The 21,153-nt window shown below is 44.7% G+C and overlaps 1 protein-coding gene across 1 annotated transcript in view; it reads right to left on the bottom strand.

The window, feature by feature from the left end:
- The window catches only part of SCUBE3 (signal peptide, CUB domain and EGF like domain containing 3), a 157,856-nt gene that overhangs the window by 127,206 nt on the left and 9,497 nt on the right, over positions 1-21,153 (bottom strand). Inside the window, exons 2-3 of the mRNA XM_054980419.1 lie at positions 20,150-20,272; positions 17,744-17,869 (exon numbers count right to left, since the gene is read on the bottom strand). Of these exons, the coding sequence (XP_054836394.1) occupies positions 17,744-17,869; positions 20,150-20,272 (249 nt within the window). The remainder of the gene's footprint in view (positions 1-17,743; positions 17,870-20,149; positions 20,273-21,153) is intronic.

The raw sequence follows: 21,153 nt of genomic DNA, 5'->3' as shown, positions 1-21,153 counted from the left end.
AGAATAAGTGATATAACATATATAGGATTTAGAAAAATTATGGTTAAGAGTAATTTGAGTAATAAGAGGGGTTTGGGGCTGGAAAGCTGTTGGAAGTCAGTAAGGAGGGGGGGAAAGGGTGGGGGCTGATATAATTTAGATAAGACGGGGAATTTGTGTATTGAATAACATTGTACAAATTTAAAAAAAATACAAATACAATACAATTTTTTTTAAAAAAAGAATTAAGTGCCTCCGAAGATATGCACAATCCCACTCTTCACCACATAGTTCCCACAGCCAACACCTATGCATCTGGCTTAGAAGGAAGGGGAGAATGTTACAAATGAGTGTGATTTCCCAAAATACTTGATCCTATTACTTCTGTTTTTATAAATTAATGACAAGGAGGTAGTTCACATACAAAGATAATGAAAGAGGCTTGCAGGAACACCTAAGGCTTACTTTGACCTGGGATTTATTTGCATGCTCCCCCCCACCCTGTATTTTGATTCTCACAGTATTTACTATTAACTCATCAGTTTGGGCAGGTATAGGCTCACCCATGTCAGCAAAGCAGGAACCTGGGGTGTCTTCATTTGCAAGTCCTCTTTTTTCTCATACAATGAGACAGTAGGAAAAGCTGAGCTCCCACCATATACACAATCCAACAACTAGGATGGATGGACAGGCAATGTTAAATATTTATTTATTTAGAAAATGTATATGCTGCCTCTCCAGATGTTCCTTAGAGGAAGTAATTTACAGAATAACTACGGATTATCACTGAAGTAGCAGTTCTGGAACTTCAAAAATTTTTTAAATCTCATACAATGATATAAAACAAGTGACATATAGTAGCAGTAGATGGCTGTACTCAGTGTCCATACCACCTCACAAAAATGTAAGCCTTATTTTCTGACCAGGAATAATCTTTGGCTCCAGTCCTCTTACCCATTACACCCCAAACCCATTATACTCTAATGGCAGCCAAATTTTTGCTCTCTATGGGGAAGGGGCTTGCTGGAACTAAAAAACAGAAATGTATCTTAAAAGGTGTAGCATGTGTTTATCTTGCAAACCAGAAAAATTAGAAGGAAACGTAGCTCATCCAGGCTGCAGCAAATCAGTATAATTGTATCAACAAAAAACAAAACAAAACAAAACAAAAAACAAGCAGTCCTCCAAATGCCTACATTTTACACAACCAACTGAGGGGAAAGGGTTTAATTTCACATTACTAAATACCATTTAACCAATTTCCTGCCTTGTCACAATACTTAACAAATACTTCATCCCTCCTTTATCATCAGTTTATCATCCTGTCCTCTTGGAAATAGTTTATGGCTGTGGTTAGGGGCCTTACTTCTGGCCAGGGCTTCCTTGTGGCAAACCACAGGAGTTTGGAGGATGAGGACATGCATGCATGGCATTGCATAAGCCATGATGTCACTTCCAGGGAAAAACTGGAAGTGATATCATGTCACTCTAGGAATCACTAGCAAAACAGGGTTGCACTTAACTGTAACTGTTGTTCATCAATGTCTTCTGTGCAGGCACAAACTGAGACGGCGCGGGCTTAGGCCAGTCATGGAAAGAACATTCTAGCTTCTAGAAGGCTCCTAGGGCAACCCTCTGCCCCAGTATGGAGAGATGCGGCTTCCCGCTGAAACGGTCACATGCCATGAGGGAGAGGTGCTTGCCTCCCTCAGTTCTCCTGAGCTGAGTAAGCATATAGAATAGACAAGGCGAGCTCACTGCGGGGCAGGAGGGAAGGACTATGTCCCTGCACAGAAGACATCAATGAACAACAGTTACATGTAAGTGCAACCTTGTTTTCATCATCTGTATTCTGTGCAGTCCCAAATTAGGAGAATAGCAAGCTATTCACCCAGAAGGTGAGAGTGAGTCTCTAAGTAAATAGAGAGTGAAGAACCACTCATCCTACTGACACCCCTTGTCTTGAATTCATGTCCATAGAGTAGTGCTGGACGAAGGTGACAGCAGAGGACCAGGTGGGGGCTGCACAAATGTCAGAAAGTGAAACACCTCTAGAGAAGGCAGCCAAAGACGCTCGAGCCCTTTTAGAGTGGGCCTTCAAGGGAAAAGGTCATCAGACTGCAGTGTGTTGGTAAGTAGTTTAATTACAGAAATAATCCAATGAGATAAAGTTTGGGGTGATGACTTAAAACCCCTTCCAAGAGCCAGCAAAACAGACAAATAAACCTTAAATTTTACAAAAAAACCTGTGTGTTCTCTTTAAATAAAATAGTAACGCCCTACGGACATCTAAGTTGTGGAGGGTGCGTTTAGTGCTATTGATAGGGTTGAGAAAACATACAGGCAAGGAAATAACCTGAGACAAATGAAACCAGGACACCACTTTAGGTAAGAAGATGATATTAAGCCTTAAAACCACTCGCTGGGGAAAAAACTGAGTGAAAGGGGAACCTGCTCTAAGGGTGGCAAGTTCTCCAACGTGCTTCACAGATGTAATTGCTACTAAGACACAAGTCTTGAATGACAACAAACATAACAGACATGAGTCAGAGGCTAAAAGGGAGATAACATCATACGGGATAACTCTAGGAACAAATTCCACTGTGGTACAATAGTTGGACAAGGGGGATATAAGTAAAAGAGTTCTTTAAAGTGAGATGGAAAGAGTATGAGAAAAAAACAGTCTTCCCATGAACTGGACCATGGAAAGCCAAAATGGCCACTAAATGGGTCCGAATAGAGTGGATAGAAGACCAGTGGCTCTAATAGCCAATAAATACTCAAAAACAGCAGGTAAAAGACAAGAAAATAGGGACAGCTCATTGTTTAAAACCCACGTTAAAAAACACTCCCATTTGGGAGTATAAGAAGCCCTTGTGGAAGGTTTGCGGGCATTTAAGATGACCCATGTAACCTCTTCAGAGGTCTCCTCAGCCTGATGCGCCAGGCGGTCAGTTTGAACCTGTTGACCTCATGGCATCACTTCAGATCCCTGTGCCTGAACTGATTCCTTGGCATGGCTAGTAGCAGGGAGAACCACAGCTGGCATGGCCAAAATGGGATCAGCAAAATGCAGTAGATTTCTTGCAATCTGATCCTGTCCAGGACCCGAGATATGAGGGGGGCTGGGGGAAAGGCATAGAAACAGGCACCTATTCAAGGGATCTGGAATGCATCTCCCAATGACTGTGGGTCGCTGCCCACTAGGGAGCAAAAGATTTGGTGTTCTCAGATGATGCAAAGAGGTCTACTGATGGTGGTCCCCAAATATGGAAAATTAGGCAGATGTATTTGTCTGTTATGGACCATTCGTGATGGTTGCAGACCATCCTGCTGAAGGATGCATTGCCATTTCCAGCTATGTGACAAAGCCCATTCCTATATCACTGTTGTTTCAGTTCAGAGTGTAGGGACTAGAGATGGGCACAAACTGGGGAAAAAATGAACCATGCGGTTCGTAGTTCATCAAATTTCACGAACCATGAACTTTCACGAACCTGCCCCTGGTTCGCGAACCAGTTTGTTTGGTTCGTGAAAACGTCACATCCAGGTCAGAAAATCATCACTTCCTGGCCAGCAAAAGTTCACTTCCGGGTCAGCAGAAGGTCTACAGGAAGTCCATCCCCTGTTGCCTAGGAAACTGATTGATTGGCACCAGGCTGTCTGCAGTCACGAACCAAAAAACGAACCAAACGAACCAGCCTGAAAGTTCATGGCGGTTCATCAGAAATGGGATCTGATGAACTGTGGTTCGCAAACCACCAACTGGCCTGGTTCGTGCTAAATTTTGGTTCGTATTTCAGTTCGTGCCCATCTCTACTAGGTACACCGTTTCACTCTGCTTGTTCAGGTAATATATTGCCATGGTGTTATCCATGCATACCTGAATGGTCTTGCCTCATAATAGATCTGAAAAAGAAGCAAGGGTTTAACAGATGGCCCTAAGCCCTAGCATATTAATATGTAGTCTAATCTCAGGAAATGACCAAGATCCCTGAACAGAAAACTATTCACAGCAACCACCCCATCCTTTCAGGGACACATCTCTGGATCCAAGAATCCAAAGGAGCCTCCCATCATCAAATTAGGAGAGGATTTCCACCATATCAAGGACTTTAGTACTGATCTGGGGATAGACAGACCGAGACCCCATGAGTGAATGGTAGGGTTAAATCTCCAGATAAATCAGTTTTGGAGTGGTCTCATGCAAAGTTGAGCATGCAGAACCACTGAAGTGGTGGAGGCCATGAGGCCCAGGAGTTCCTGAATCAAAACAGCTAGCTGAAACCTGTTCTAAAGAAAGTAGGAGGCCAAAGAACGTAAAGTGACAGCCCTGTCCTCTAGTAAAAAGGCCCTTGCAACTGTAGAGTTGAGAGTAGGGTATAGAAACCTGATGTAATTTGCACGATTGAGGTTATATTTTTTTCTAATTGTCGACAAGACCTAAGTCAAAAATGGTTCATAAGGTCAGGTCTAGATCAGATTCAAGGCATGGCTCTGAATCTGCAACCAAAAGCCAATTATCAAGGTAAAGACAGATGGTGCAACCCTGAGCTCTAAGGCAGGCTACTACTACTGCCATACATTTGGTAAAGACCTTTGGGGCAGACAATAACCCAAAAGGAAGGGCAGTGTATTGATAACAAGTAGAGCCACATTTGAACCACAAATACTTGCACATATATTTGCAGTGGTCACAGTGGACAGAGATGTGAAAATACACATCTTTTAAATCCAACACCACAAACCACGAATTTAATTCTAATAACTGGGTAACACTAGTTAAAGTCATCTTACAGAACTTTACAAACAGGATAAAAGAACTAAGGGCAGGGAGGTCGAGGATAGGTCTGATGTCTCCGTCCCTTTTCTGAACCAAAAAATATTTAGAATAACCTCCCCCTCCTGAAGTGTTGGAGGTATAGTCTCAATAACCCCTTTTCCTAAAGGATCGCTGAGAGCTTCTCGGAGTTCAGGAGGGCAAGCAACAGTAGTGGACAGGTCAGCCGGAGTTCTACAAAGTGAAGGCAACTGCCATGCTGAACTATGGACAAGACCTAAGAGTCACTAGTGATGGCTCTCCAACTGGGGGCAAAGGATACTAGTCTGTTCCTGAACTGTAACTTGGGGACTGGAGCATGGGTGGATAGTCAAAAAAGAGACTTCATAGTAGACTGTGAGGCATAAGGGGAGTAAACCTGCAATTGCTTAGATTTCTGTTGGAGGAACCCCTTCTGGAAGGTGGCTGTTAAGCAGAAAAAAGCTTCTGCTGCTGGAAAGGATGTTGAAAATACCTTGAAGAACGGTATTATGAATGCTGTTGTGAGGAGGGCACAGAAGTACGGTGCCTATATTGTTATTGTGTTGTTGATGAGAGGGAGCAACAATTCCCATATACTTGGCAGTTTGACAATTTTTCTTAATTTGTATCAAGCCACCATCAGTCTTTGCAGCAAAGTCTTTGAAAACTCTCAAATAGGAAATCTTCAATTTCACGATTTGTGTCCTGAGGCACGGCCATTGATCTAAACAAAGAATGTTGACGTAGTGTGATTCCAGAAGCCATAGCTTGAGCAGAAGCTTTATTGATATCATCATCTGTTTGGATAACTTCAAGGCCTCCATTTGGAGAACCCTGGCCAAGGAACAATGATCTTCAGGTAATTCCATGTAGGCAGTCATCTTCTACTATAAGCATTATAGGAACCCATAATCACCTGATAGTTGACTGTTGTGGCCCAGTCTGGGCTCAGTGAGAGTGGGGACTCCTCGGGAGGAAAGAAGCCTCATGTAGACAGTCATGTCTCCTCTGGAGAAGAGGAGCTCCGTGTAGCCAGCCCTTGTCTTGAGTCAGCAGAAGCCAGGGATCAGGAACAACAGCTGCTGGCTAATCAGAGTTCACAGCCAGCAGCTGAGACAGGGCCACCAGCACTCTCCAGCCCCAATACCACTGGGGAAGCTCAGCCAGGGACTTCCAACACTACCGGGAAAGCCCAGCCAGGGGCGTCCACCACCACCATCCCAGGTTCACCCACACCTAAAGAGCGCTGCAGACATAAGCAGAGGTTAGAGCTGCAGGAGAGACGGTGCAGTGCTCGCCTTCTGAGCTGACACCAGCTGCTGGAGAGCAAGGATGAGTAGCATCAGGAGTGAGCCCCAGCAGCTGGCTATAAAAGCCAGTCTAGAGGAACTGCCAGGTGTGGAAACAATGTGTTGAATGCCTGCAATCACTTCTGTGAACCTTATGCCCTGCCCTTGCCTGCCCCTAGACTTGACTCTATTGGATACCGACCTCGGATTGGACTTGACTTAGCTTTTTGGATTCTGGAGACACACTTAGCATTGCATTTGTGCTCTGATTTCAGACTGGACTGGGCTTTTGGATTCTGAACTCTCTCATAGATTTGACCTAGTGCTTTTACTGTGGACTGGACTTGGACTACTTTGCTTGGGCTAGCCTAGCCCATAACAGTTTGCTTCCACCCTCAAACTTCCCGGCATGGATGAGGTGGCGCCCACTCCGGGGACCCTTGCAATGCTGCAGAACCAGGTACTGCAATTAGCTCAGGCACTGGTAATCTTACAGCAGCAGACCGCTACCCTACTTGCTGCACCTGCCGCACCCCCACCTGCCAAATGCCCAGTTAATCCTCCCAACAGGTTTGAGGACAATATGGAGGAATTCCCAGCATTTCTTGCCCAACGTCAGCTCTATATAGAACTCCAGGCTAGAGACTTTCCCAATGATAAGGTCAAGGTTTGCTTCATCCACAGCCTGTTAAAGGGGTAGGAGGCAAGATGGGCCACACTCTTGTTGCTTTCCAATTCCCCTCTGCTGGGGGATTTTCTGAACATGGTGTCCCACATTGGTGCTGTCTTTGCTAACCCCCTGAAAGCTGACAAGGCAAACCAAAGGATACGTCCCCTCCAACAGGGGGATGGGACTGTGGCTCAATACTCTACTGAATTCCAGCTACTGGCCCAGGACCCGGACTGTAATGTGGCAGCCCTAGTAGACCAGTATCTGGAAGGGCTCTCAGATGAGGTGCTCGATGAAGTGGCCCGATCAGAATGCCCTGTGGAACTACAGGCGCTCATTCTATTGTGCCTACAAATTGATGGGCAACTGGAAAGCCGGAAAGAAGGCTGTGTGGTAGCCTGTCGGCCTGCGCCTGGGGCCCCACCAGAAAAAAAAGGATGAGCCTGCACAGTTGGGTGTGGCATACCCCTGCTTGATGTCCAAGGAAAAGGAGCAGCATCCTACTCACAACCTCTGTTGGTACTGTGGCATGGCGGGTCACTATGCCGACGGATGCCTGGCAAAAAGGGGAACCCCAGCCAAGGTGCTGGTTCTGCTTCCAGCGAGTCAACTCGTTGGTTCCACCGAGGCCTCCGGTGACCACCCCGGACCATTCCTTGTGCCTGTGAAGCTCTGCCTGCCTGATAGCTGGTGGCTGTTCGTGTACGCCATGATAGATTCGGGCTGCCTCCCACTGTTTCATGGATACCCAGTTTGCAGTGCAGCATAAAATTCCTCTTCAGTCCAAGGAGGTGCCCACCGTAGTTGAAGCCATTGATGGGCGCCTGCTGGACTCTGGCCCAGTGATCAAGGAGACCCAGCCCATTGTGCTGTAGATCCAGCATCACAAAGAACAGTTGTCCTTTGATGTCATGAGCATGCCTCAGTTTCCCCTCATTTTGGGACTTTCTTGGTTCTGCCTCCATGACCCTATTGTTGGATGGGCCCAGCTAGACCTAAAATATCGGAAGCCCTGCTCACACACAAAACTGCCCACAGTTCAGATTGCGGCCACTGCACCAGATTCTCCAGTACTTCCTGGACAGTATGCAGAGTTTGGGGACATCTTTGAGGAGAGACGAGCTGACCAAATCTCACCACACTGGCTGTATGACTGTCCCTGGCACACCTCTGCCAGTGGGACGCCTGTATTCATTATTACAGCCCAAGTTGGCTGCGCTCAGAGACTTTCTCACCAAGAATCTGAAGCGAGGGTTCATATGCCCTTCCACCTTGCCTACCTCTGCTCCGGTATTGTCAAAAAGAAAAGTGGGGAACTCCAACTATGCAACAATTACCGGGCCCTGAATAGAATCTCTGTCCAAGACCGATATCCACTACCTCTGATCACTGACCTCCTCGAGCAATTGAAGAGAGCCCAGATTTACACCAAACTCAACCTCAGGGGGCACATAACTTGGTGTTGACTGGAAGACCGCTTTTAATACCCGCTATGGACAATATGAGTACCTCGTAATACGGTTCGGCCTGACTAATGCACCAGTAGTGTTTCAGAGGTTCATGAATGACATCTTTTGGGACCTCCTGGACGAGTTTGTCATCATTTATTTGGATGACATCTTAATTTATTCTTGAGACCCCGCAGATCACCCGCAGCATGTGTGCATCGTGCTGCAGCAACTATGGCAACATGGCCTGTTTGTCAAGTTGGAAAAGTGCACCTTCCATCTCGGGGCAGTAGAGTTCCTCGGCCATGTCATCTCACCACAGGGAGTCCAGATGGAACCAGAAAAAGTTGAGGTGGTACAGACTTGGCAAGCACCGCGCTCCTGGAAAGACGTGCAGCAGTATTTAGGCTTTGCCAATTATTATTGCCAGTTTATTCTGGGCTTTGCAGAGACCACCATTCCACTGACACGGCTGCTGTGTCCCCGGGAGGCCTTCAGTGGACACCAGAAGCAGATCACGCATTCCAGGTCCTGAAGGTCCACTTCACCGCTGAACCGGTCCTGTGATATCCTGACCCATAGCTACCCTTCACAGTGGAAGCAGATGCTTCTAGCACTGCTGCTGGGGCTGTATTTTCCTAGTGGGAAACCTCCTCTAGCTCTCTGCGACCCTGTGCCTACTACTCCCGCCAGCTCACCCCAGGGGAAAAAACGACACCATCTGGGAGCGGGAGCTACTCGCCATCAAGGTGACCTTCGAGGTCTGGTGGCACCACCTCAAAGGAGCACGACACCTTATCCAGGTCCTCACAGACCTGGAGCACCTCCAGACAGCTCATCGCCTGAACCAGAGGCAAATCCGATGGTCCTTGTTCTCTTCCTGATTTCATTTTAAAATTACCTATGTGCCCAGCTCCCAGAATAAACAGGCTGATGCCCTTTCAAGAAAACTGGAGTATGCTTCACCTGCCAGAGAAGAACAGTTCTTTACCACTATTATATATACGGAAACATTTACAGCCATCCAACCTGCCCAGGGACTTCCCGCCCGGATCCATGACCAACAGTCACAGGACTCATTTACCCAGAAGTAGCTCCAGGACCTCCATGCTTCCTCCCAGCCCAATGCAACAGGATTCGCGGAAGAGCATGGCCTGTTCACTCATCAGGGCCATGTATACGTTCCCTCAGGACTGCTGCGCACTGAGTTACTACAACTGGCACATGATGCCAGGCCCGCCAAACATTTTGATTGTCACAAGACCACTCACCTTCTGACTCGGGAATTCAGGTGGTCCCGGGTTCAATCAGACGTGGCCTTGTACGTGAATACCTGTGATACCTGCAGACGGGCTAAGGACCTCCCCAGGAAACCCTCCGGACTGTTACTACCACTACCCACTCCCCTGGGGCCCTGGAAGACAACCTCTATGGATTTTATCAAGGACTTGTCTTGCTCCAAAGGTCACATGTATATCCGGGTGGTACTGGACTTGTTCACAAAAATGGCTCTCTTCGTTCCCTGTCCTGGACTCCCCACAGCCCAGACCGCTGCACACCTGTACCTCCAACATGTCTTCAGACTCCATGGGATACCGACCACTTGATCATGGATGGGTGAGTCCAGTTCACCTCATGGTTCTGGTAAGCCGTACACACCCTTCTCAGCACAATGTCCACCTGTCCTCTGCATACCACCTCCAATCTGATGGACATACTGAATGCACCAATGCAACACTGGAACAGTACCTGTGGTGCTACCAGCAGGATGACTGGGGGGCGCTCCTTCCCCTGGCTGAGTTCACCTACAACAATGCGGTGCACACATCTACCTAGCAAACACCATTTGTAGAGAACTATGGATACCACCCTCGATTCTTTCCAAGCATCACATCTTGCTCTGGTGTCTCTGTTGCTGATGAGTACCTGCAAGAACTCCAATCTTTGCACAAACTATTGCACAAGGAATTGCAACATGATAAGGAGGCATACAAGAAGAACGCAGACCAGAAATGTCAACCAGGTAAACCCCTGAAGGTGGGAGATCAAGTCTGGCTCTCGACTTGCCACATCCGTACCCAGAGACGGTCCCGCAAATTGGAAGCCCGATTCATTGGCCCATTCACCATCATGGACCAGGTCAACCCTGTGGCTTTTTGGCTGCACCTGCCATCCACACTCCCAATCCACCCGATTTTCCACCTATCCTTTTTGGTTCCCGCCCCACCCCCAGATCTGTAGAAACGTCTTCTACCACCTCCCCCACCGGTGCTTGAATTGGGAAGATGATAGTTGCAGGAACATTGGAGTACAGAGGTTGTAGGACCTTACTCTTAGGCTTTGGGTTAGCAGAAGAAACATCCAAGTCAAGCTCCTTGGTCATTCTTAATATCTGCTCTTAGAACATCCTATAATCTTCTATGGGGGAAGAAGAAGCAGAGTCCTTCATGATTTCATCTGCAGAAGGTTCAAAAGCCATTTCAGAATCCTGGTCATATCTCAATGCCACTTCTTCCTCATCAGAATCGGACTCAAGCAAGCATTCCTGCTGGATAGGAAGCATCAGAACCAAAGGAAAGACCGGAATGGAAAAGTTCAGAACCAATGAGGGCATTCCCAGAACCGATGCAAGTTGCATGGCCTCAAACAAAGACTTCCATGCTTCCAAAGCCAGTAGCATGGTTGGGAATGAAGTCCCTGGAAGCAAGGCCAGAACCATCTTCATAACTGAGGGAACAACCAGTGGATACAAGGAAGGAGCAGCAGAAGTAGGAGCTGACTGAGAAGGCAGAGTTGTCCAACTCACTGCACCCTGTGAAGAAACTATCAGAACAGAAAATGTAGGCAGGAATCATTCCAGAACTGAAGGAATGGATGTTAGTTGGTCCAGACCTGAACTCTTGTCTCCGGAGTAGAACTCCTGAACATGAGAAGGAGAAGGGGCACATGGTGGAACCAGGGCTACTTCTTCCTCTGCTCTGGCCATTGTTGAGAAAGCCAAGGCAGTGGAAGGCTCCTCATATCACTTTTGGGGCCATCTTGGAACTGACAGAGGCCTGTCTGGATCCAAAGAAGACACGTAGTACTTCGGCTTCAACTTCGCCTTCAGAAGGTGGTTCCGGAGATACCAACGGATCTGGCAATTGAGATCAGTGGCAAGACAGTTCGGAAACTGGAAAACCAGTGATATGGAACCAGATCATTTCATTTGCTCCCATGCAGCAGATAACTTTACTGCCAGGGTATCGGAGCCCGATAAAGCCCTTTCCCAGTGGGCTGTTTTCAGTCTCAAAGCCCAATCACTGCAGGCCTTAGGAGAGAACAGTTGGCACTTAGGAGAGAACAGTTGGCACTGTTGGCAAGCAGCAACATTATGAGACTCGCCAAGACAAAGGAGGCAAAGCTCATGCTGATCAGCTTGAGTCATTTTGGTAGAAAAGCGGATGCATTTCTTGAACAAGGTCTTTTGTACCATAGATAACTCTTCCATCAAGAGGGAAGGCTGACGAGAAAAAGAAGAAAACAAGCTCAGATGAATTAGAAAAACCAGGAGCCAAACTCTAGAAGTGTTCTCCTAATGGCGGCGAAAGGAGAACTGAGGGAAGCAGGTGCCTCTCCCTCACAACATGTGACCATTTTGGTGGGAAACTGCATCTCTTCATGCGGGGTGGGGGGACGGAAACCCTAGGAGTCTTCTAGAAGCTAGAAAGTTCTCTCCATGACTAGCCTGTGCCTGTGCAGTCCCAATGTGGGACTGTACAGAAGATGGATGACGAACTCTGTGGTACAACCATAGAGCTTCCAGAGATTCCAGGCATGTCATCACTTTTAGGTTTTCCCTGGAAGTGATGTCATGCTGTCATCAACAGCTGCCCCATGTTCCCTCTAGTCACGTGCGGCACAATTTCTCTTCCAGGAAAAACCCAGGAGTGACATCATGTAACTCTACAAATCACTGGAAACTATGTTAAAACCAGTAATTCCTAGAGCAAAGTGATGTCACTTTCATGTTTCATCTGGTAGTGACATCATGATGTGCACAATGCTGGAGGATTTTTTAAAAAAATCTTCCACCACAGCAACAAGAGTTGCTGGCAGGAGGCTGCCCTAAACACTACCGTAGCTCAATTATAAGAGTCAGAAAGCAGCTATTAACTAAAGTGAATAATGTGCTTTTCTTGCTCCCGTTATAAAAATGTTTAATTCTATTTGTTAGCTGCTCTGATCTCTTCAGATAGCATATAAATATTTTAAAATAAAATAATAAATTATTAAAGTTCTTCACAATACTTTAAATAATTATTGTTTCCTTTTACAAAATAAAAGGTCACAAGATATAAGGGAGCCAAAGCCAAGCTCTCAATTGTTTACCGTTAACTGGATTACAAGAAGAATATTCTTTGTACAGTAGTATTATAGGGACCAGGCAGTACTTTGTCGATTAAAGCAGGCTGTCTACAGCAAAGTAGAGGGATTTTTCTCTTGCAAGTTTTTTGACCAACACTTCAATATATAAGCAAGAAGATGAAGAATATGTATCTCTTATCACTAGGCCTCACTATGTACTTCAAAATGTATGAGGGGATTTTCAGTATCAGAGCTGTGGAAGCTCTCTTGTCCTTGCAGCCCAGCACAATTGATTGAACCATTCTTACGCGTTTTGGATTGGCTGGATTCATCTTCAATTTGTCCATCCCCAATTTCAATCTATCATTGGGGTGGACTGGTCATATGATTTAAAGGAAAATTTCCCAGTAGGCTGCTTCTCAAAAGCTACTACTGACAAGAAGCAAGCAGATCCAAGGTCCAGCAATTCTACCAGTGCTTCAGAGGTGAGGTTACCAGACCCCTGGTGGAGGTGGGGTATCCCCCACAACTTCTCAACTTGTTAGAAATGGGAAAAGGCATGATAATGGGCCTAGGAACCCTATAGCATGTTCCTGAGCACTCCAGTGCACTTCCACATTGCACCAGGAATTGATGTTATTCCTGGAGCAATGCAGAAACTACAGGTCACAAGCGGGGCTGATTTGGTAAAAATTGCCCCCCTGTCTAGTGATCTGGTCAGTGCCTGGACGGAAATATTTGTGGAAGTCCTATTTAAGCTGCCAATTTCCACAATAGAAGAAAAGCATGAGAAATGTGATAAATAAATATGAATACTTTAAATACATAGAAAATTAGGGAGATTGATACACACGTTAGGGGAGGGGCTTTGACTCAGTAGTAGGACTTCTCATGCTTTCTACGTAAATGGATTCGTCCCTGGAATCTCCAGTTAAAAGAATCACAGGCATCAGGTGCTAGGAAACATTTTTCTTTGCCTTAAACCTTGGAAAGTTACTTCTAATCAAAGTAGACAATGCTAAGATGAAACAGACCAAACACCTGAATCTGTATAAAACAGCTTTACATTTCATGCACAGGCTGTCAAAGACTGAACTCACTAATATTTACCCAGGCAACGAGCAAGCCATATTTTTTATTGCAGTTAGGACGGAGGTCATCAGTCTAGTTAGCCAAGGAGGGTATCCTGAAACACAACAATCTGAATACAGAAGCCAGCCTGCCATTTTGAGATAAAATTTGCTCTGTATCAAAATCAATGGAGATTAATTAGACAAAGATAGATTCTGGTTTAGCCTAGCTAAAAAGCAAGCCTATGTAGCAGATAATTCCAGAGGGATTATCTATGTTAGCCTGTTGCAGCAAAATAAAACAGGAGTCCATTAGTACTTTAAAGACTAATAAAATTTATTCCAGCATAATATCTCTTCATCAGATTGTTTTTGAGGTTCCATTGGACTTCTCAGTAGATAGTTTCTATTTCCATTCTTGTATGTCAATAAAACTTTTTGGGAAAGTCCCTGAGAATCAGCATATTCCACTATTTACCTTCTGGCAAAACAACTGTGCGCCAAGTGCATTGTTGCCTTGTTTAAACCTTTGCAGCTCTCAAGACAGAGAAAAGTTTCCTTCTCCCTTCTGCTGGAGACAGTCGCTAAAGGTTTAAGCACAACCACCATCCATCAGTAGCTCTGTGATCACAGATATGCTGCATGAATGTAAGAATTAAAGACTAGCTGCCTTTTCTGTCAGCAATTTTTCCTAAAAATATGTTTGAAATATATAACTTGGAGATCACAACCTTTCAGCAGTGAGACCCTGGGGCAGTGACGATGGGAGAGGCAGCATTTCACTGATGAAATGTCAGTGTTTAAATAACTCTGAAGAATCCCAGCTGCTGCTGCTGTTTTTACTTACTTTGTATGTCCATACAGAACAAAACAAAATAGTTAAATCACAATTTTTTTCCCAATATGCAGTTTGATACATCGCTGCAAGCAGCAAGCCTTTAAAAAACAGTTCTGAATGGAGCAGCAGAAAACAGAAGAAAGCTGAGAAGGAAGAGAGGTGCTACAAGATAGCTGCTGAGTGCAGACAGCTAGGGAAGAGGGCACTGTTGCAAGATGCCCACATCCCAAGAGTAAAAGCAGCCATGTGCATGTCTATGCTCAGCCCTTTTTGGACAAATGCACAAACAGCAATTCTGAAGAGCTCTTTCTAACACTAGTCAGCTGTGCAGACTGTTGACTGGCTGGCCTTTGGGACTATCACAAAGCCACATCTTACCCAGCCCTCCACCCTAGCCTATGCATTCTGCTCTTGCAGAATTCCAGGGGTTGAACTTGGGACCTTCTGCATACCAAGCAGATGCTGTACCACATAGTCACAGCCTCTTGTTTCTTTTAACTAGAGAAGCATGGCAGGCACCTGAACAACAACAATTTTAAGTAAAGAGCCTATCCAAAGCATAGTGGGAACAACTCTGCACTGGAGTCCAAGCCAGACAAGCAAATCAGTAGTACAGCAAAATAGGCTGGAAGCTGCACATCCTGCCTTCCAGCAGAAAAACCTGCACTCAACCTTATAGAGAGGGAATCATCCAAGTTACCAAACACTTAGCATTCACTGGAGGTGTGCAAAACTGTTTTTTTTTTGTTGTATATACCAACCTATCACATTTGCAGCCCACTTTTTCTCTATGTACCTCATGGCAGCATGTGCAGAATTCTTGTTTTCCTTTCAAATTCATATGCCGATTAAGCTTCCTATGGTAAGTCCTGATGATTTTGTTATAAGGCTTGTGGCTTTTTGTGAATTCATAATGTAATCAATGAAGAGATATCTGACAAAAATCAGGAAAGCTTCAACTCCTCCCCATCCCAATCTTCACCACTTTATGGTATATTTCAGTTTTCAGTCACTTGAAGCATAACTCCTAACAATATAATAACCAAAAAGGAAAAATAAATCACCTTCTTCAAATCTCAATAATCACAGGCCTTTCTCATCATTTGTGGCTGCAAGTTTAATGGCCTTGTTCATCCCTGTGCAAGTGATTCAGCAAATTGCCCAGGCAGGCAGGCAGGCAATCCATTTGCTAGCTGGTAAAATCCAGGGACTTGCAAGGACTTGTTACTGACAGGCAAAAGTTTCTAGGAATGCTGCCTGTGAAAGTCCTCAGAAATATGATGAGCACTGCTCACCTGCTTAGGAAAAGGTGTATCTCTGAATGGAAGCCTTGTAGTTTTTTTTCTGGTGGCAAGTGCATTGCATTGAGCAGCCATGACAGCTGTTTCCTCTTCTTTAAAAGAGTATCTTGTTGACTGCCAGGGGCTGAATCCACACTTCCCTACCTTCCGCTTTTCATGTGCATTAATCACGCTGGATTCTATCCCGCAATGTCCCAGTCTGTGTTCACATCCCTTCTCTTACTGCCGCTGCCTTGCGCTATACTTCGTCCACATCCCCGGTAGAATTGCGCAATATGGGGCAGGTTTAGATCTGACGTCGCCAATGACAACGTCACATTCATTTTTTTTTTCATTTTTTCATCAGATTTCCACGATAGCGTTTTTTTGCTAAATTGCTAAGGCGAGGCCACACCCCTATGATGCCTGTGATTGGTTAATGTTATTCTATGCCTTCTTCTTTGAAATCCATTGGACCATTATTCTGGCGGGCTAATTTGAACTGATATTTAAGGTGGATGTGATCCAAACTCTCCAAACGGGCAGACTAGTTATTTGATGCTTGAATGTAATGTTAGAATGACGGATTTCCGCTATAACGGTAATTTCAACAGTTAAAAAAAATAATTTTAACAGCCACCGATATTTCCAACTGTCTGGCATCCTAAAAATGACACGGAAATGGAAATGACACCACCCCTTGGAAGTCTTCGTGGGGATTTTGGAGCACCCCGATTAAGATTTATGGCCGGGATTATGCAACAATGCTGGGAAAGTCCCCTTTAAAAAAACAAAGGGGGAAAGGGCGGGCAGGCAGGCATGCTGCAGAGAGAGTGGAAAAGCTTGATAATTGCATGGCAAAGAGGGATGGTGTTTCAGAAAGGCTGCAAACATGGAAGTGGGGTGGTTTGAAGGGGGCGGTCTCCTTGTGAAACGCTTCTATTTGTCCACATCCACAGTGAGAACCGCACAAGAGAAGCGTTTGAACGCATAACAAATTCGTCAGAGGTGCAACGCAAAAGACACAAGAGAATGGCGGGATTGAGGTAAGAGTATGTGAACAGCCCTCTGAGAAGCGAATAACGGGCAGGGAAAAAGCAGAAAACTTGAGATGTGTGGATTCGGCCAGGGTTTCAGATACAGCTATGCTTAACAATTGACTACTTCAGGGCAAAAGGAGTGCTTGTGGGACTCCCAAAATGTTTCTTACCACCCTCTTTGAGAATATTCACCGTTTAACGCCTATTTTCTGACACTGTTTTCATGATTTGCCACTTGAGTGCTATTTTCCAAAAAAACGAGACACCAACATTTACCATGTTTTCCCACCATATCTCCTTTTTCCACCACAATAAAATGATGGAGAAATGAGGGTCTGTTTACCAACAACGCATTTCCTGATCCAAAAGTTGTTTGGCAAATGAATCCAGCAGCACCACTTCTGTCTCCTGAGAAAGGGTGGAGATTGAAATACAAAAGCAGTTTGTATTTTTCTCTGGGACAGATATTCAATAAACACTGTGGCAAAACTTTGCAGCTGGGATGTTTATACAATGCCATATGATGTGACAGAGTTAGCAGAAACAGAAGACTTCTTAAACTTAAACTGGCCCAAGATGCTTTTCATTTCCCCTCTCAACAAGACAGAGCACAAGAACAGGGAGGCAAAAGAGTGGATGAATGGCTGTAAGAACAGACGCTTGAGCAGACACTTTCCACAGATGCAAGCCCATTGCTTTCTATCTGACATTGTCAATGCAGTGCTCCATGTTCATATACTTGACAGTGAAGGGATAATGAGTTATTCATCTTTCGTTGGTTTACAATACTGACATCACTGAATTCATAAGAAGAATTCAACTTTAGGATTTAGACTGAAAATATTCACATCCCTCAGAGTTACTGTTCCAGACTGTTACAGAATAAGGAATTATTCATCACAAAATTTACGTTACAGGTGATTTTTTTTTTATAAACCCAGAGCTATACTTTTTCATGTAAATGGTTGAACAATAACTTACCAAGGCAGTTATGGCCATCATGTGCCAGTCGGAAGCCATCATAGCAGGTACATCGATAATTCCCTGGAATATTGACACATTCATGGACACAGCCAGCATTGTCATCACGCTCACATTCATCAACATCTGCACATGGAAGAGAAAAGATCAGTGAACAGAGAGAACTCCAAAATCAAGAATGACCAACTTCACAGAATTTCCATCTGCAAAGTTTATCAAAGAGCTCTAGCTCGACTTTGCACATTTGTTACTGTGCTGACTGTTCAGACTATGATATTTTACAGATCCCCCTGATTAAATGTATATGAAACAAATGTCTCTTGGTTTTTGCTCAATGCTTGGCACAGCTCTGCTTTTCTTGCTACATCTCATATGAACCAACTTGCCCCATTCATTTCCCCCTATCTCCACTCTCCTGTCATTCGTGTTCATATTTGGCACCAGTTACCTTTAACACAATCGTTACAATTTTTCTTGCGGTTTTTGCATCAAATGCAGGATCGATACATTACCACGTCTGCCCAGCATAATACCAGAAACAGTCTAGAGCTTTTCCTTGTTTTCAGAAAATAATGGACATTATCAGGTGAGGAATTCATGTTATCGAAGATCATTAGGGTCTTGATTAAATCAACTACCTAACTATGTTTCACTGTATATTCTAAGATCTTAACCCTCATAAATTCTTTATCACGATGGCCTTAATACAGTGTTCTTCTGGTGAAGCAGCTTAATCAGGACTAGTTTGTGGAACTGTGATGGGATCAAGGGGGATGTACACATTAAAACTCCCTTCCATAGTGGCTCAAGGAGGTCTAGCTGTTCAGACAAATAGTTTTATTATTGGGCTTGCAGATACAAATGACCCACGGTTCACGTTCCCTGGATAGAGATGTGAAGGCTGGAAAAACTGAAGGAGAACCCCTCCCTCTGCATTTTTTCCCTTGGGACTTGCAATGGGAAATAAGGGGGAGCTTTAAAAAAACTCCTACGAAATTTCTCTTTTGGAAGGAGAGGAATGCTTTGTAAGACAAAGTATTACTTGCTCAAGATACATAGTATGAAGAGTTTTAAATAAGACAATTTATAGCATTAGATAATAACAATTTTTGATTTAATCCTGTTGTGGCTGTTATGAGATCATTTCTATCCAAATAATATATTCTCTACTTTTCTCTACAAAAGCTGTTTTCTATTTTCAACTTTTATTTTTTCCCTTACCTATAAGATGGCAAAAGCTAAGATACATATGCTAAGGATGTCCAAGGTGGAGCAGTCTGCAGCTTTCTCTGTCTCTCAAATATTGAGTATATTCACTGCTTTGTAGAAAACTAAGACATTTATCCTTCTAAACTCTATAAAGATGTCATATAGTACAATTTTATATGCTAACTACATTATAAATTTTGCAATTAAAACAGTAAAATACAGATTTGATAAAAGCATTGCATATATTTCAATTTTCCCCAAATTTTCCATTTTAAAGAAATGGGGAGGGAGGGCATTTTTACTATGGCTTAAAAAATTTGTATCTCTACACCCAGGTCCACCATGGCAAGGATGCCCTCTGCCCCAACCTCATTAAGGCAGAGTTCTGCTGAGGTAAGCCTCCCCAGATCTGCCTCATCTCCCTGTCTTTCTTGTCTCTTCTTCCTTCTGTTCCTCTGCCTCACCTTCTCCATGCTATCTTTCACCACCTTCTTCTGGCATATGCTTCATTTTTATAGCTCTTTTCCTTCCAATTCTTTGACCTCTTTCCCAGGGCCCAGAAGTAAGAAATCACAGCATTGGGTCTCACATCCAGCTAGGGTAAGCATGTAGCATCAGCAGTCCATTGCCTGCACCTGGCAACCAGCTAATTCCGGCTGTTGCTCTGGCCAGGGAGCTGTCAACTGTTCTCCCCATGAGGCTCTTCTACAGCATCCACTCCCATCAGCCTCCTTCTCCCACCTCCTAGGGACCCCAGCAAGCCAGGTGAATAACCTTCACTCTTGCCCCTTCACTGGAACTACTCACAAGTAATTACTGCAACCATCCTCCTTACCCCAACTAAACCCAGCTGTACACTATCATTCAGGGTCAAACTACATTCAAAACTTGGAGGTCCCTGAACTGATAGTTTTTTACTATATGTAACCACTGACCAGGCACAAGGGGGCTTCTAATTTGATTGGGAAAGCTGTGCAGGGATTAGGAGAGATGAACTTTTTGCCCTGTGCCATTTCCCCATTTCCCACTTAAACTGCTTGCTTAGGGGGGCATTATTGGGGGCACTGAAGCCAGAACAACACACAATTCTACAGAAGAGATTGCACTTCTCTTTATTTGACATCATAGATGCATATACATAAACATGGCTGGATTTCCTCCCATATTTGTTTCTATGGATTAACCTATTCTCCCTACCTTTGCAGTGTTTCCCATCCCCGGTATAGCCAGATTTGCAGATGCACTTGTATGATTTGGGAGTGTTCTGGCAGATGGCATCAATGTGGCAGTTGTCAGTCCCATCAACACATTCGTCAACATCTGCAATGGAAGGGGGTGAAGCAACATCATAAAACTCTGTACTGTTTATGTTTATTTAATACACCACTGAATGTTTATTCTGGTGAGCCTGGAAATGGAATTCGTCACAGCAGGTACAGCTAATGCAGCATCAAAGGACTTGCCCCCAAAAGTCAAGCCTTAGAGCAATGGATCAATTTCTAAGGCAAAAGTAGGGAAATTTTAGGGGTTCAAGAGCTGAAAAAATGCAAGGCCTACTAGTGAAGATATTTGTTTGGTGTACAGCCAAACAAAATGAGGTGGGGAGACAAACAAGGTGTGTACCTGGCCAGACATACTAGGAACAAGCTGAGACCCAGCAGCACTGCCAGTACATCAAGGGTTTGCCACAGACACAGCTAGTAGCTGTGTGGGTCCAGGAAGTAATAATGGCATAAGGCATACCTGTCACTTTTTCCCACACTGCTGGACCCAATGGCACTGATAGTGTCTGAGAGGTCCATCTTGACTACTTGGCAGAGAACTGTCCCTGGAAGCCAAGCAAAATGGTTTAGCGCACTGCTGTTCAGTTCTCATGTTCCAGGATTTTATCAAGCCCTTCCTCAATAACCAAGACAGCTCTTTGGGGGTCTCATTCATTTGGGTGATTGGCAACAGTTAAAGAAGGGAGGGCCTCCCAGCATGTCAACTACCTCTACTGTCATGAGCAGCATTTGACTTTCAGCAGATACTGGCAGGGATTTTTTCAGTGCATGCTAACATGTGCTGAAAGCCAGTTTCTGCATGTGAACTACCGAGTCTTTATGAGATGGGAGCCACTGTGTGCACACCCAAGCAGCCACCCCATATACGAATGGCTATACAAAAACCATGGGTAGCATCACATTTGTATCACAGGAGTT

Source organism: Eublepharis macularius, chromosome 5 (genome assembly GCF_028583425.1).
Source record: "Eublepharis macularius isolate TG4126 chromosome 5, MPM_Emac_v1.0, whole genome shotgun sequence".
Taxonomy (NCBI): Eukaryota; Metazoa; Chordata; class Lepidosauria; order Squamata; family Eublepharidae; genus Eublepharis; species Eublepharis macularius.
This window is presented reverse-complemented; position numbering and strand designations above follow the sequence as displayed.